General features: G+C 45.6%; 1 protein-coding gene across 1 annotated transcript in view; it reads right to left on the bottom strand.

The window, feature by feature from the left end:
• The window catches only part of Axdnd1 (axonemal dynein light chain domain containing 1), an 80,474-nt gene extending 69,469 nt beyond the window's left edge, over window positions 1-11,005 (bottom strand). The window contains exons 1-5 of the mRNA XM_050135123.1: window positions 10,550-11,005; window positions 9,421-9,593; window positions 8,641-8,744; window positions 1,967-2,087; window positions 1,086-1,213 (exon numbers count right to left, since the gene is read on the bottom strand). Coding sequence (XP_049991080.1) covers window positions 1,086-1,213; window positions 1,967-2,087; window positions 8,641-8,744; window positions 9,421-9,593; window positions 10,550-10,646 — 623 coding nt within the window. The 5' untranslated portion in view covers window positions 10,647-11,005. The remainder of the gene's footprint in view (window positions 1-1,085; window positions 1,214-1,966; window positions 2,088-8,640; window positions 8,745-9,420; window positions 9,594-10,549) is intronic.
• Between the last annotated feature and the right edge of the window lie 4,833 nt (window positions 11,006-15,838).

Here is a 15,838-nt window from a genome sequence, read left to right as displayed (position 1 = left end):
TTTTTTGAGACAGGGTTTCTCTGTGGTTTTGGAGCCTGTCCTGGAACTAGCTCTGTAGACCAGGCTGGTCTCAAACTCACAGAGATCTGCCTGCCTCTGCCTCCCGAGTGCTGGGATTAAAGGCGTGCGCCACCACCGCCCAGCACTGCAACCCTTTAATACAGTTCCTTATGTATGATGACCCAAGCATGAAATTATTTTCATTGCTATTTCATAACTGCCATTTTGCTAGTGTTATATGTCATAATATTTTTGGAGATAGATATTTGCCAAAGGGGTTGCAACCCAGATGTAGAGAACCACTGGTCTAGATATTCAAGTCCATTACATAAAACAAATTGGTGTTTTCATAGAAGCTACATACATTTATTTATGCTGTGTTGACTCTGGGTTACTGTAATACCTAATACAAGTAAATTGTTGCCATGCTAATTTTTTATAGGATAATAACAAGAATGCATCTATACTTTTTTAGTGCAGATACAATGTTTTCTAAGCATTTTGAACTTGAGGTTGGTGGCATAGTTGAATGGATAACCTTCAAGTATAGAGGGACAACTATATTCTTTATATAAATCCTTTAGCTATTATTTTTTCTGGCTGCAGTGGTTTGAATGAGATATCCCTTACAAGGCTCAGGTGTTCCCAGTTGGTGGAACTAACTGGGAAGGACGAGGAATAACAGCCCTAATGGAGAAAGAATATCACTGGGGTCAGCTTTGAGGTTTCAAAAGACTTATGCCACTGTGGCCTCTCTTTGCCTCCTGCTTTTTAATCAGAATGTGAGCTCTCAGCTGTTCCTGCCACCAGGCCTCTGATTGACCATCAGGGACTCTAACCCTCCAAAACCATAAGTCCAGTGAATACTTTCTTTAATAGGTTGCCTTGGCTATGGCATTTTTGTCAGAGCAATAAAAAGTTACTAAGACAGAAGCTAGAACCAGGAAGTGGGCTATTACTATAAAACTTGACCATGTTGTTTTGGAGGAATGTAGGAGACTTTGCGACATCAGATTAGCAAACCAGTTGAAGGTTGTAAGGGGAGTTTATGGGCCATCCCAGGAGGTCTTGGAAGACCACAATACTAAGAGCTATGAGGACTGTGGAGGATCAGATCAAGAGGGGTCAGAGCAGAAACAATATCAGCAACTGTGATACGGTGAGAACTCTTGTGATATTTTGGCAAAGACTGTATTTGCTTTCTGTTCTTGTTCTAAGAGGTTAAATTTAAAAGTAATGGACTAATTTCTTTCATGGAGGAGATTTCAAGACAGCCTACTTGACTCTGTTGTGTGGTCATTAATAATTATTCTCATGCAGGTCTATGATGAAAAAGATCAAGTGCGGCAGAGAGAGATGCAGAATGCACAGTTTGAAGAGAAGAGAGCCAGGAAATGTAACACTATGGCCAGGGGATGATGAAAAGGATAGGAAGATTAAGAAGTGGCCTGACCCACACTGGAAGAACATGAGGGATGCCCTTAGCACTGGGGAGGCAGAACTGGAGACTAGCCTGATTTACATAGCCAGGGCTACATAGAGGGACCCTATCTCAAAAGAAAAGAACGTGGAGGAGGAGAAAGAGAAGCAAGAAGGAAGGAGGAGCAGAATGGGAGGAAGAGGGACTGAGGAAAACAGGAGGGGGGAAGTGAAGGAGAATAGGAGGAGGGGGAGGAGGGGGAGGAGGGGAGCAGCTCATCCATCATCTACAACTCTAGGTGTGAACTTTCCAGCGGAGAAACTACTTTTCCCTGATTTTGTACTTCTCTTTACGCATTAGAACATTAGCTGTGGCTTGGGAAATGGCCTAGAATGTCTTTGCTCTTTTCCCAGTAGATGCAGTTTTACAGAAATAACAGGGTGTACTGGGGTGCCGATGGAGCCCCGAAGGCTGTTGTTATACCTGAGGCTGCTTTAGAGAAGAAATGAACAAGCGGAGAGAGGAAATCCTCCCTCCAGTACTCACACTGTGAGGCACCATGGCACTGTCCTGTGGCTGCAGTGACCTGTTTAAATTTGGGGGACAAAGTTTCTTCTCCTTGGCCTCGCCTTTTACATATTTAACATCATACAGAAAAGAAATATCCCTTGAAAGTAAGAAAATACATTTTAGAATTAGCTTTTTCTAAGGGTGTATACAGCCACACACTTTCTACTAGTGGGTAAAATAGAACTTTGGTCAGCAAAACTGCTCTCACTACCTCTTTCTTCCCCTGCTTATCTGAATTTTATTATTTAGAATTAATTAAAAACATGGGGAAAGGAAGTGTGATTTCCATTGAAGGCATCCCTGTGATCCCCACGCAGCTCTGTTTCAGAAGACAAGTCCATCCATTACTTTGGGATGATGAGAGCAGTTTACCAAGCAAACAGTTCTCCCGATTCCAGTGATGGCAGCCACGCCCTGCACTACTGGAGAAACTGAAACTGCAGCCCCGTCTCTCCACAGGACCCGCTCCTAGCCTTTCCCAGCAGCCATTTTCAGCGTCACTGTCATGGACACTTCAGAGATCACAGACATCAGAACCCACAGCCAGGCCCAGATTCCTCTGGAAACCTGTAAGCTTCCATAGAGGTTGTCTAATTAACATAGAGCAGTCCTTGGCTGGGACTCTCTGGGCAGAACAGCTTAAATCACAATGGCAGCAGCCATGGCCTCAGGAGCAGAGGGGAGGAAGCAACCAAGGCAGGCAGAAAGGCCCTGGCTTGGGTAGGACACTCCCACAGTGTCCACAGCTTCTAGAGGTGGGGTTCGCTCACCTGGATGGTGACCTTAGGTTTAGCATCCAGCACCAGCTTATTGGATGGAGGCCCCTCCATGGCCAGCGTCCAAGGTTGAAGGAGGAACCTGCTGACACCTGGACCAGCACGTCCCACCCCAGGTGTAAGAAGAGTCTGCCCACATTCTTCCTCTTCACCAAACTTCTCATTCCCATCATCAACTCTTTCCTCCCCTCCAACCTCGGATGAATCCGTTTTTTCCCACACTTATTCCTGCCATGTGTGCACAGGACTCCATCTTGGTCCACAGCCCCCAGTCTCATCCCACCAGCAATAACTTCCACTGCCCCACTAAGACACTCCCTGGCCTGGTTTGCTTTGTGCCGCTGTGATAAATACTGACCCAAACCAACCTGGGGTAGGAAAAGGCTTGTCTGGCTTACAGGTTCTGGACCACAGGAAAGGGAGAGCTGTGCTGACAGGCTCTGTGTGCATGGCTCTCTAGGCCTGCCTTCTTATACAACCCAGCAGCACCTGCCCAGGGATGGCAAGGCGTCTAGCGCGAGGATCCCTCACCAAGAAAAACGCCCACAGACAAGCCCACAGGCCAATTGACAGAGGCAGTTCCTCAACTGACAGTCCATTTTCCCAGGTGCCTCTAGTTTGTGCAAGCTGATGAAGACAGACTTTTCCCTCCTAAAACTTCTTCCTTGACCATGCATTGCTATTATGTCCTCATGATTTATCTAGATAGAATATATCATCTCTGTCTTTCTGATAAATATCAGACTCCCTGATATTACCTGGCAGAAGAGCTGTCCCCTCCCTGCTGAAACCATGACCCAGAAATCTAGTGCAGACTTCCTTTTATTAAGTTAATCTCTTAGCAGTTTTTCCCACTGGTGTGACTACTCCTTGTGTTTGCGACACCCCTGGTTCTGAGCCCTCCTGCTCCTCTAGAGATGTTCCACAGAATGTGTCCTTCGAAGCCATTGAACCTGCAGTCTGCTTCACCTTCCTCTGCATGCTGAGTCTGCCATCAAAATCGCATCAGTACCCAGTCCCTTCCCGCCCTTTGCCCTCAATATCCAATCCGCTGCTAACATCGGTAGTTCCGCAGCCGCCCTCATGCCATTAGAGCAGGCAGTCCCCCTACTTCTTGTCAACAGCACATCTCTGCTCCAACTATTTGATGTGCACCCCAGGGCTCTAGGGTACGTCCTGTGTACTTCTCTCAGACTCAGCTCCCTAAGGCGTCGTTACTTAATGTATAATATTTTCATGTCTCCATCCTGCCATCATCTTTAAAGGAGACTTTGGCTGATTTGTGCCCGCTGTCCATTCTCTCTCCTCCATGTCGCTGCTGCTACAGAAGATGCTGGTTCATTTTACTGACCAGGTATCTCTCCATCCCCTTTTCATCTCATTTTCCTCCGAGTAGGTGCCTTCCTCCTCTGTTAGCAGGTCTCTCAAAAAGAGATTCTGGGGAGCTAGCAAGATGGTTCTGCTGGTAAAGACACTTGCCACACAAGCCTGAAGTCATGAATTTTACCAGTGGGACCCAAATAAAGGTAGAAGAGGAGAATCAACTGGGAAAATAATTGTCCTTTAACCACAAGTGAGCTTTCACACACATGTACACACTCACACCAACACACAATACAATACTAATAAAGTATAATAAAATACAATTTAAAAATCAGCTAGGGTTGGGGCTGAGAGATGGCTCAGAGGTTAAGAGCATTGCCTGCTCTTCCAAAGGTCATGAGTTCAATTCCCAGCAACCACATGGTGGCTCACAACCATCTGTAATGAGGTCTGGTGCCCTCTTCTAATCTTCAGGCATACACACAGACAGAATATTGTATACATAATAAATAAATATTTTAAAAAATCAGCTAGGGAAAGCAAAATTACTCAGTGGTAAGAGCAATTACTAAACAAGCTGAGTTTGAGTGCCAGAATTCCCAGTGCAAGGGGAAATCTGATGCAGGAAAGTTGTCCTCTGCTCCTCACATGCAGACTATGGAATGAGCACACACGCAGAATAAATAAGTAAGTGAAATAATTAAAGAATAAGCAAATGAAGTCATAGTAGTGACCTGGGTCATTTGCATTGAAAATATGTCATGTGCAGGGGTCATAACAGAAAAATAGTAAATATTACTGCACACATTTAAAAAATGTATTTGACAGAAAAACACCCAAAGCACGGAGGAAGGCACTATAGAAGGGGACAAATTAGAACAAATCTAATAGCACACACATATGAAAACATCCTAATGAGCCCGGTGTGGTAGCACACATTTTACTCTCAGCTCTCAGAGGACAGACAGGTGGATCTTTGCTAGACACCAGTCCGGGCTACATAGTTCTCGGCCAGCCAAAGCTACAGAGTCAGTGAGACCCTGTCACACACATACACACACAGGGAGAGAGAGAGAGAGAGAGAGAGAGAGAGAGAGAGAGAGAGAGAGAGAGAGAGAGAGAGAGAGAGAGAGAGAGACATATTGAAACTTAATTTTAAAAAATGTTTTCCTTTGCTAGCAGAAAGTATGTATGATGTCTCTGTGAAGTGAAGCTGGTCACGTGAATGTCATGTTCATGTCAAGGAGAGGAGCAGTGGGCACTATATTCATAAAAGCGCCAGGTTTCATGTCCTCCTTGTTGAAATAGGAGCGGCGGTGGGGCTGCGTCCCCAACACCCCGGCCGCTTGGCTAGCTTATGCCCGAAATAACAACACACCAACTATATTCATTTAAACTCTAACCCTTACAGGCTAATTCTCGCACCTGGACTAGCCCATTTCTAATGATGTGTGTAAGCACCCCAAGGTGCACTTACCGGGAAGATTCTAGCCTAAGTCCATCGTGGGTTGCAGCTGCCTGGGAGAGCAGAGCATGGCGGCTGTCCGGTCCCTCTGGAAGCAGGGCAGAGTCTGACCTCACTTCCTCTTCCGCCCAGAATTCTATTCTGTTTTCTCCTCCCATCTATGTTCTAAGCTATGAGGCCAAGCAGTTGGTTTATTGCTCAACCAATGAAATCAACAGATTGATATGACACTCCCACATCACCTCCCTACCTTTTTATATAGTCATACAATTATGCACAATTCTACATCTACTATATTCTTACTTAGATGTGGTGGGCACACCTTTAATCCCAGCACTTGGGAGGCAGAGCAGGCAGATCGCTATGAATTCAAGGCCAGCCTGATGTACATACCAAGTACCAGGTTAACCAGGGCTATACAATAAGACCATATCTCAAAAAATATTTTATGTCTTTATCATTGGTGGGGATGTGGGTGTCTGTGATGTGGGCTTGTGTAATGTGACTCTGTGTGACATGGGTGTGTGTGGTGTGTGTGTGATGTGGGGGGTGATGTGGAATGTTGTGAGGAGGGACATGGGATGTGGGAGTGTATGTAATAGGTGTGATGGGGATGTTTGATGTGGATATGTTATTGATATAGACGTATGATGTGGGACTGTGATGTGGGTGCGCATGATGTGGAGGGTGTGATGTGGGTGTTTGTGATGTGCGGTGCGTTATGTGGGGGTGTGACGTGTATGTGGTGTGGGTGTGTGATGTGGGGGTATGTGATTTAGGTGTGTAGTGTAGGTGTGTGTGACACAGGTATATGTGACAAGGATGTGTGATGTGGGGGGTGATGTGGGGAGGTGATGTCAGTGTGTGTGTGATGTCGGTGTGTAAATGTAGACACAGAGATGCCACAGCACTCACATGGCAGTTGGAGGACCATTTTGGGGAGTCAGTTGTCTCCTTTAACCCATGGGAATGGGCTCAGGTTACCTGGCTGCAGGGCAAGTGCTTTTACCTGCTGAGCCATCCTGCTGATCTCAACAATTTTCATAGCAGTCAATTGTCTGCATTCAGTCATTTCCTGATTAAAATTCCAAGGCTTATTTTGTTGAACAGCGTTGAACACTGACTGATGAGGCCATCAGAAAAGATTCTTAGAACTAAACACTTTGTCATTTGCATTTTATTGCTGTGCTCTGAATACTTGGCACTGCTGGGAAAATTACTCCTTGTCCCTAGCAGTTGAGCACACCATTGTCCACGCATGGAGGTCCAGTGCAGGTGCCACAGCACCAAATCAGGACGCTGACAAAAGTGTGATGTGGATGCCTGCGAGAGCCATGCCTACGACTGTGCTGGCTGGCTTTTGTTGGCTTTCATTAACTTGACCCAAGCCAGCGTTATCTGGGAAGAGAGATATCAACGAAGGAAGCGCCTCCATCAGATTGCCAGCAGGGCTTCTTCTTGAATAATGATTGAGGAAAGGCAGAGGCAGGCAGATCTCTGCATGTTCGAGGCCAGCCTGGTCTGGTCTACAGAGTGAGTTCCAGGATAGACAAAGAAACCCTGTCTCAACACACACATGCGCGCGCACACCCACAAATAAGAAAAAACAAGCAAACTGAATAAGCCATAGGGAGCAAGTATTCAACCATGGCTTCTACTTCCACTCCCGTCTCCAGGTTCCTGCCCTGTCTTTCCTCAGTGATGGAGTGTGACCCGAGAGCTGTAAGATGAAATAATCCTTTCCTCTCTGAGTTGCTTTTGGTTAGGGTGTTTTATCACTGCAAAGGAGACCTCAGACAATCCCCTTCTGGTTATTGACAGGATTCCTTCCTGGAGGTCATGAGACTGGGACTGTTTCCTTGATGGGCATCAATTGAGTCGCCCATACATCTCTTGACTTGTGTCCTTCTGTTCTTCCGTTCTTGTCTGGTCCATCCCCTGACCCACTCAGTCACCTTCCTTTTATACTTTCAGGGTCCATGCTTATGCTGGGTTCACATCTGGTGTAATTTCCCTGTCTCTAACCTTCCTCTGAAAAGTTTCCTGCTGCTGAGGTCTATTCACAAGTTCTGGGGTGACAGTGAGGATGGGGGTGCTGAGATCTGTATTCATGGGTTCTGGGGTGACAGTGAGGATGGAGGTTGGGTTCTAGGATGACAATGAGGATGGGGGTGCTGAGATCTGTATTCACAAGTTCTGGGGTGACAGTGAGGATGGGGCTGCTGAGATCTGTATTCATGGGTTCTGGGGTGACAGTGAGATTTGGAAGTGCTGCTACTTGATGGCCACAGTTTAAGAACTTCTGCTCGGAAGTGCCAGTTTACTACCACACACAGATATGACTAGTATTTATTGTTTTATATCATTCCCAGAAATACTCTCTCAAATTGTGTTCCATAAAGATTGTGCCTTATTCATCTGAAAGTATTTTCCATTTATCAAAATCTCTCTGCATGCCTTGCTTACATGCCATGATCACACAGCAGTTTATCCGCACTTAAGTATGTAGGATATTTGATCTTATTGAAATTACTTTTCTCATGGGTGAAAAGGGATGGATAGAGTTGTTCAGTTTTAGGTGCATTTAGGAGTACAGAAAAGCAGACACGAGAGGACGGCAATCAGAGCATCTCAAACCACAACTCGATGTTTAAGTGTGAATGCAGGAAGAAGTACACAAATGCAAGCCAAAAAGAAAAAAGAAAAGAAAGAACCAGACATGGAAGAAGTCTCAGTGGATAACGAATCTTGATACCAAAACTGATGGCCTGTGTTTAACCTGCAAGACCCAGATGTGGAAGGAGAGAACCGATTCCTACAAGCTGTCCTCTGATCTTACACATGGGACATGGCATATATGCACACTTACATACAATACATAAATACAAAATGTATGGCCAGAATTCACAACTACTGTACTGATAATAACCATACATATATCCTTTCAGAATTATCACTTACCAACGATACTGCAGTTTCACAATCCATAATTCTAGTGTTGCTATTCCGCCCCCTCCCCAGACTGTCATTCAAATGAAAAATTAATTCTATCTATCTTAATATATCCCACTCTCTTCCTTCTTTACCTTCCAGCTCCGGTTAGGGAAACAGGATGATCAATCAGATATTTTAATTTATTCCTTCGCACAGGGTGCTGCCAGACACGGTCTACAATGCGAGGAAGAGCACCCTGTGGGGAAAAAACACAAACGTTCAGCAGAGGGCACTCTAGTCAAAGAAAAGTTACCAATTTAACTCTACATCAAGGGCATTTGGATGCTTTACTGAGGAGCGGAACTCTTGATTCAAGAACATGTCGAAAGGCAAATTAGAATATTAAGAGAGCATCAATAATGTGCTTGGTAAATTTACGTAAAGTAGGTTAAGAGAAATAATCAAGCAATGGAAACATTTGCTCAAAAGCTCTGAAGCTTTTTTACTTTGGTTGTTTCTGGTTTTGTTTTTTTAGTTTTGTTTCTTGAGACAGGATCTCATTTGTGTAGCCCAGTCTGGAACTCATGATAATCCTCCTGCTTCAGCCTCGGATTTGTCAGTGCCAGCCACCACGTTCAGCAAGATCTAAATTTTCTAGTTGGCAAGACGTCTCAGCAGCTGAAAGAGCTGGCAATCTGATGACCTGTGTTTCTCCCCAGAACCCACGGTGGAGAGAACCAACTACTCCTGGAAGCTGCCCTTTGACCCTGTGCCCAAACTCATACATCAACTAATAATTTAAAAAATTTAAATCTGAATTTTAAAAGAGCATCTGAAATATATAACTTGTGCTCACCAAACACTTAATAAAGAGAATTAAAAAAAAAAAAAAAGATAATGACCCCAGACATTCTAGGCATGTGTATACGCACCTTTGGGGCTTTAAGTTTCTTAGAAGGCAATAAGTTTTCAGGACATGGGCCAGCATTGGCTGCATAGTTCAGAGAGAGAAGGACTTCCTCTGGGATGAATTCATTCGGAAGGGAAGGAGGAAGGGGTTTGAGATGGTCCAGCATGACTTTTCTCTCCTTTAGCTCAGGAAGTCCTAAGAAAGTAAGAGGAAAGAAAAACTCTCAAGTGGAGTGTCCTAGGGAGTTGGAGCTCCCCCACCTGCCTTACCATGTGTGTTCCTAACAGGAGGAGCGCTTCCAGCGGGCAGGCACACAACAGAGAGTCCTTAAAGCGCAGAAGAGCATCCAGTGCACAGAAAGGTGGAGGAGGAGAGGAAGCAGCGTATGCGAACATCAAGAGAGACACAAATAAGATGACTGGGCTACAGAGCGAGCATACAGCCAGCCTGGACAGTTGAGCGAGACTCCCGTTCGTAGAAAGTGAATAGGGAGCCAGCTCAGGGCAGAGTCCTTGCTTAGTGTGTTTAAAGTCCCTGGCTTGAATCATCTGTACCTCCTAAATAGTAAAAGGCTTGATGGAACTGTAGCTAAATATACATAACAAAATAAACCAAAAGCCCCTAAGTGACAGGAAGACTGGAGGAAATTTCAGTCTCAGAGTAAGGATGAAAGGTGTCTGTACTTGATCCGGGTCCTAGTACAAGTCTACATTTATCATATTTTCTTTGAAACAAAGTCTCATCTCACTATGGAACTCTTAACTGTTGTGGAACTCACTCTGTAGGGCAGGCTGGCCTTAAATTCACAGAGATTCACCTTCCTCTGCCTCCCCAGAGCTGGGATTAAAGGCATCAGCCACAAAGCCCAGCACCAAGGATGAAACCTTTAAGAATTCTCAGAAAAAGTCTTGAATCTTATACAAATAGACATACAGTATTAAGCTGTGTTTATCTTATCCACATTGTTTCCTTACAGTCAGAGAGCAAGGAGCCAAACAGGTGTTGGTTCAGACAGCTGGTTAGTATTTAAACGAAGATGAAAGAGAATTCTGACTTGGTAATAGCCAGGTTGTCTGAGGAGAAGGGGAGACTGGACTGCGAATTCTGTCAGTAGCCATGATGACTCTGTCCACAGCATCGCTCAAGTTTACCTTTGGTCTCCTCCTTGACTAGAGAAAGTTTTGACTGTTTGACCTCAGATGTTGACGGGGAGTTCAGCGAAGTTCCGGATGCTTTTTGGAGAGACATAATAAACTATTTTTCCAGAAAATTAGTTCAGAAACAAATCAAAATCGTGCTGGGAACTTTAGGCTCCCCGTGGTTCTGTAGGCAAAACAAGGCAAATGAACAAAGAGACCCCTTGCGGGTTTATGCTCAGATTGGAATTCGGAATTCATCTAGCATGGTTTCCCTTCTTTGTTCTCTCCGACGACCCGACGTGACAGGGAGGGGTATGGATGGGTCAGAGTCAGGGCCTAGCCCCGCAAAGTCAGGGTCCGCTGCCCTCCAGACGTAGGCGGGCGGGCGGGTCAGCGCGGCCCAGCTCCACGGGCTCGAGTGAGGCAGGGCTCCCACGGTTCCTTCAGCAGAGACCTGTGGACACTGACATCCGCAGCTGTACCCACAAATTGTGTTTCCCGCCAGGCCTCGGTCGGTAGGCCCTTTCCTGGAACGCCCTGCGTCGTCATGGCAACGCAGGACCCCGTGTCCTAGCAACCTGTGGTCCGGGCTGCCTCCGGCGGCGCCGTCAAAGAAAAGACAAATCGAACAATCGATACACTATCTAGCTGTTTCTGTGTGATCTTAGTCGTGAGTCGTAACTATAAAGAAAACAAATACTTAATCTGGTTGCTGTCTCGGAATGGGACGGTCTCTAGTGGCCGCGCTTCCGGCTGTGGACTGCGCAAGCGCAGGCCCAACTGGCTCGCGCTCCCTTAGAGACTCCCCTGTGGCCCTGTCCTTCGGAGGCTGTAGTGAGTGGTTTCCGTCCTTGTAGCAGGCTTTATTGTTTTGCGTATTTTTTATAAATATCCCCGGTGGCTTCAAACTCAAAGAGATCCTCCTGCCTCTGCCTTCCAATTGTTGGGATTAAAGGCGTGCACCACTACGCCAGGCCCTACCAGTTCATTTTTATAGCATGTCGACAGGGATTTCATATTCATCTTGGGTGCTCAGATATTAGCCTGCAAATCTCCCTGAAGGAGTCCGTGAGTGGAAAGTGGACTAGCATCTGTATTTAATGTAGTTTTATTAAAACATGAGGATTTAAATTAACACCTTTTTTTTTTAATGAAAGGAGTTGGCTGCATAGGCGGGGTTGAAAACCCTCCTGCCTCCACCTGGAGTACTAGGGTCACGGGCATGCACCACCACACCTGGATTAATTTTGAACTTTCCAGAAGTGATGCTTTTTAATATCTAGGAAATTTAATTACGGCTTAACTAAACACTTGTCAAGGGAATTGGTAGCTTGGGGCTCTAAAATTGAAATGTCTCATATCGTCTAGTTGTTGGCGGTAGTGAAGTCCGTGCGTGCGTATAAGTGTGCGTTACAACGCTCAGGAACAAAGCCAGAGCCTTGTGCCTGCTAACTAAGAGCTCCAGCACTTAGCTCCACCTCCAGTTTGAACTCTAGTTCTTTATCATTACTCCGTTCTCACCTGATGCGCCTACAGGGAGAGATAGCTTAGCTTCAGTGCCCGTCCTAAAAACTTAGAATAATTACCTTACTCACTCGGGCTCCTACCAAGAGCAACAGTGAGCAGCCGTGCCGACCTTGAATGCCACACCAACTCCAGTGTCATCTGTGTGACATGACATATGTCGTTATGCCGGACGGGAGCTACGTGTCCCATGGGACTAGGCTTCCTGGAGGTCAATGGCAGACAGCCTGGTGTTAGCCACAGCTGAGGCATAGACGGGTTTCTCGATTAGCTGGCTATGCGGGATATGAGCTTTGCACAATATCGTTTATAATAATGATATTCTATATATATATACAAGACAAGGATCATTCTCTTCAGGAACAGCTCTGGGATAAGGAAGCACAGTATGGGAATGTATAAGACTACAGCAGAACCTTTGTCATACACAGGGTGTATGATGAGCAAGGGAATAGATGGGCTAATGTTGATGGACAAAGACTGTTATATTATACTTTCAACTTTATGGATAGGCTTGCTAGATCCCAACCCCCATGATGTCTGCTGCATAAGAAGGTACTAAAAAGTATAGTTCAACAGGTGCAGAGAACTGATTAGGTATATTTGGTCACTAGATGAAATAAAGGGTTAGGAAGAGGAAGGGCCATGATAGCGATAATGAGACAGAAACTTTCTATTCATAAGATGAAACCACTTGCCTGAGGTTTACATTCCCAAGGACAAGATTTCCTCTTCTAAGGATGCTTTATGTCTAACACCTGTTCTGATAATATACTTTTCTTAAATATTGCTGATGTGACTAAAAGAAGCTTTCATACTGTGCCAACCAATGATACATGACCTTCTGATTTGTTCTTTGTTTGAATACTATATAATGAAAACATGAATTCAGTAAAATTGCAGCAGATTCCAACCACTCTCTTGTGTGTTGTGTCTGTCTGTCATTCGCCGAACTTGTGCCTTCCTATTACCAAGACCCTGCTTCTCCCACGGTCTGAGTGGCTCCCCTGAGCCGGTCCGTGGCACTTGAATATGGATCCCACGAGAGCTTTCTCTCGGTAAATTTACAAACTGTTATCTCAACTTTGTAAATCAGATGCACAAACTTGGTTGAGTCCAAATGGACCCTAAACTTCCCCAACTTGGTTCCCCCACCCCCTCCCACCCCACGGTGTTTCTTTCTTGCCTCTCTCTGCATGGCAATGGATAGCCAGGCACACTTAATTTCTGAAGCGACTTCTCCCATCCCACTCCCTCGCACTGCAGAAATAGGTGGGGACAGTTGGGCCGTAGAGAGTGAGTCGTGACTGTGCTCCCATCGGGGCTTCGCTAGGAGAATATTCTGATGTCAACTGCTGATCCTGATGCGCTCCAACAGTCAGCGTTCTTTGGAGAGAAGGTGCGCACACTCGTGCTGCCACAGCAGGGATAGGATGGGCAGTCGGTGAAGAGGAGACTGCTGTGGAGACTGGCAAGAGCCGAGTGCCGGCAGGTCCAGTTTGATAGTTCAGTAATCGCAGCACTTGTGAGGCTGAGGTCTGGGCTGCAGAAACTGTCTCAACCCCCAGCTCTATTCACCTTCCCAAAAGGAATGACCACATTAGAGAGAACGCTAGAATCAATGCCACTGAAAATGCAAACCAGGCCCCGTTTATTTATCTGGAACCTATAACATCGCTCCCTCCCTTAGTCTAGGTAAGAAAGCCCTGCCCAGTTCTTTGTCTGCTCCTTCGGCTACCATTGGCATAGAAAGCTGCCTGCAACTAGGATGAAGGGCACTTGAAACACAAGATGATGATGAGTGCATGGAGCTATTTGGACTACAGAACTAGGGCATAATGTTTGCTAGCTGTTTACAGGGGTCTCTGGGTAACAGCTCGAGCTGTCAACTTGCTCTTGTAGACCAGGCTGGCCTCAAACTCACAGAGATCTGCCTGCCTCCCTTCCCAAGTGCTGGGATTAAAGGCGTGCTCCACCACTGCCAGGCTCCTCGCCTCCTTTTGAGACAAAAGTTCTCGCTAAATTACCTGGCTAACTTAGAACTCATTGTAAATTTAAACTATGCTAGTCTTGAACCTGCAACCATTTATTGTCCTCTTTTTAAACTGTTGCTGCCTTTTTTTCTTTTCTTTTTTTTTTTCCTTCTGTTTTCCGAGATAGGGTTTCTCTGTGTAGCTTTGGAGCCTATCCTGGAACTCACTCTGTAAAATCAGGCTGTCCTTGAACTCACAGAGAACCACCTGCCTTTTAATCTACAGCTGTCCAGTCAGCAACTGCAACTCCACTGCTCTCAGCAGCGGTTAGTCCTGAGAGCCGCTGCAGCCTGCGGGAATTGTTTCCTCAGGCACCAACTCTTTCAAAGCTACAAAGAGTTTATCTAAATCTCTGTCCCTCTAAAGAACTCAGGATTCAAAGGCTGAGTCCTACTCTTGAGAGACTGAAGAACAGCAGCTCACCTGGCCTTCCAGCACCTCTTCAGAAAACCTCATGCTGCCCCATCCCCCTCCAAAATCCCAATCCACTCGACCACTTGACCACAGGTGAATGTTATTTAATCAAACACCTTTGCATCATTAGACAAATGTTACAAAGCCGGCACAGATAATATTCTACAAGTGCCATTCTCCTGCCTCTGTCTGAGTGACGGCCCAGGCCTGCTAGTTTACCCTTCTCTCCCCGTGGTGCTGAGGAGGCTCTAAAGCATCATGGCTACCAGTCTAAGAATGTCCTAAAGCTTTGTTGTTGCTTTTCGAGACAGGGTTTCTCTGTGCAGCCTGTCCTGGAACTCGCTCTGTAAACCACGCTGGGCTTGACCTCACAGAGATCCGCCTGCCTCTGCCTACTGAGTGCTGGGATTAAAGGTGTGTGCCACCACTGCCCAGTTTATGTTTGGTTTTATAGATTTACTTTTACTTCTTTTAGGTTATGTGCATGCGTGGGTGCGCAGAGTGCAGAAGGAATCAGGTTCTCTACACATGCAAATACTACACACCGAAGGGTCTTTCTAAATATATTTATTTACCACATTCCTCACATATGCAGTATTTTGCCATTTTGGATATGAACACAAAATTTAAGGAATTTTCAGAGAAATGTGAACAATACATTTTAAACAAATTCATTATGCCAGTCATTGGAGATCTGCAGGAAGAGGTAATCAAATTTCAAAGAAAAAAGCAAATAATGTAACCAGAAGCTATCTTTAATCTCTCTTACACACACACACACACACACACACACACGCGCGCGCGCGCGTGCGCGCACTAAGCTCTGCTGTGACCTAGGACATGCAGACCCGAGATAACTCAGCCAGCCCTGCACAGTCCAAATGGCAGGACCTAGACCAGGGCTTCAGCGTCCCTCACACCCAAGAATCAGCTCACTGACCCATTGGCCACATCTTTAATAACTAGGTATGAGGGCTGCATATTTTGACAATATTTGAAGCAGTACAGATACCCTTCAATAAGACACAGCAGAAGGCCTGTGTGCCATCCACTCCCCTGAAGATAAGTGCTCCATGGGGTGGGGGAGGGGCCATGTCGAAGCAGAGATAGGAAATGGAGTAAAGATAAGGGTGAGCATACAAAAAGGGAAAGATGTGTATCTTTCCATTTAAACAAGTAACCCGAGATAGTTCTAAAAATAACCCATTCTTTTTCTCAAGTCTAAATTAGCTATTTAAAAGCATTTCACTGAAGAAAAAAATTCATAGACTTAGAAGATTCCAGAACCTTCCCACCAACTCACAGCTGATTGTTTCTCAGCTGCCTATTG

This window comes from Alexandromys fortis, unplaced genomic scaffold (genome assembly GCF_014885135.2).
Source record: "Alexandromys fortis isolate MF-2015 unplaced genomic scaffold, M_Fortis_MF-2015_v1.1 scaffold_21, whole genome shotgun sequence".
Lineage (NCBI taxonomy): Eukaryota > Metazoa > Chordata > Mammalia > Rodentia > Cricetidae > Alexandromys > Alexandromys fortis.
This window is presented reverse-complemented; position numbering and strand designations above follow the sequence as displayed.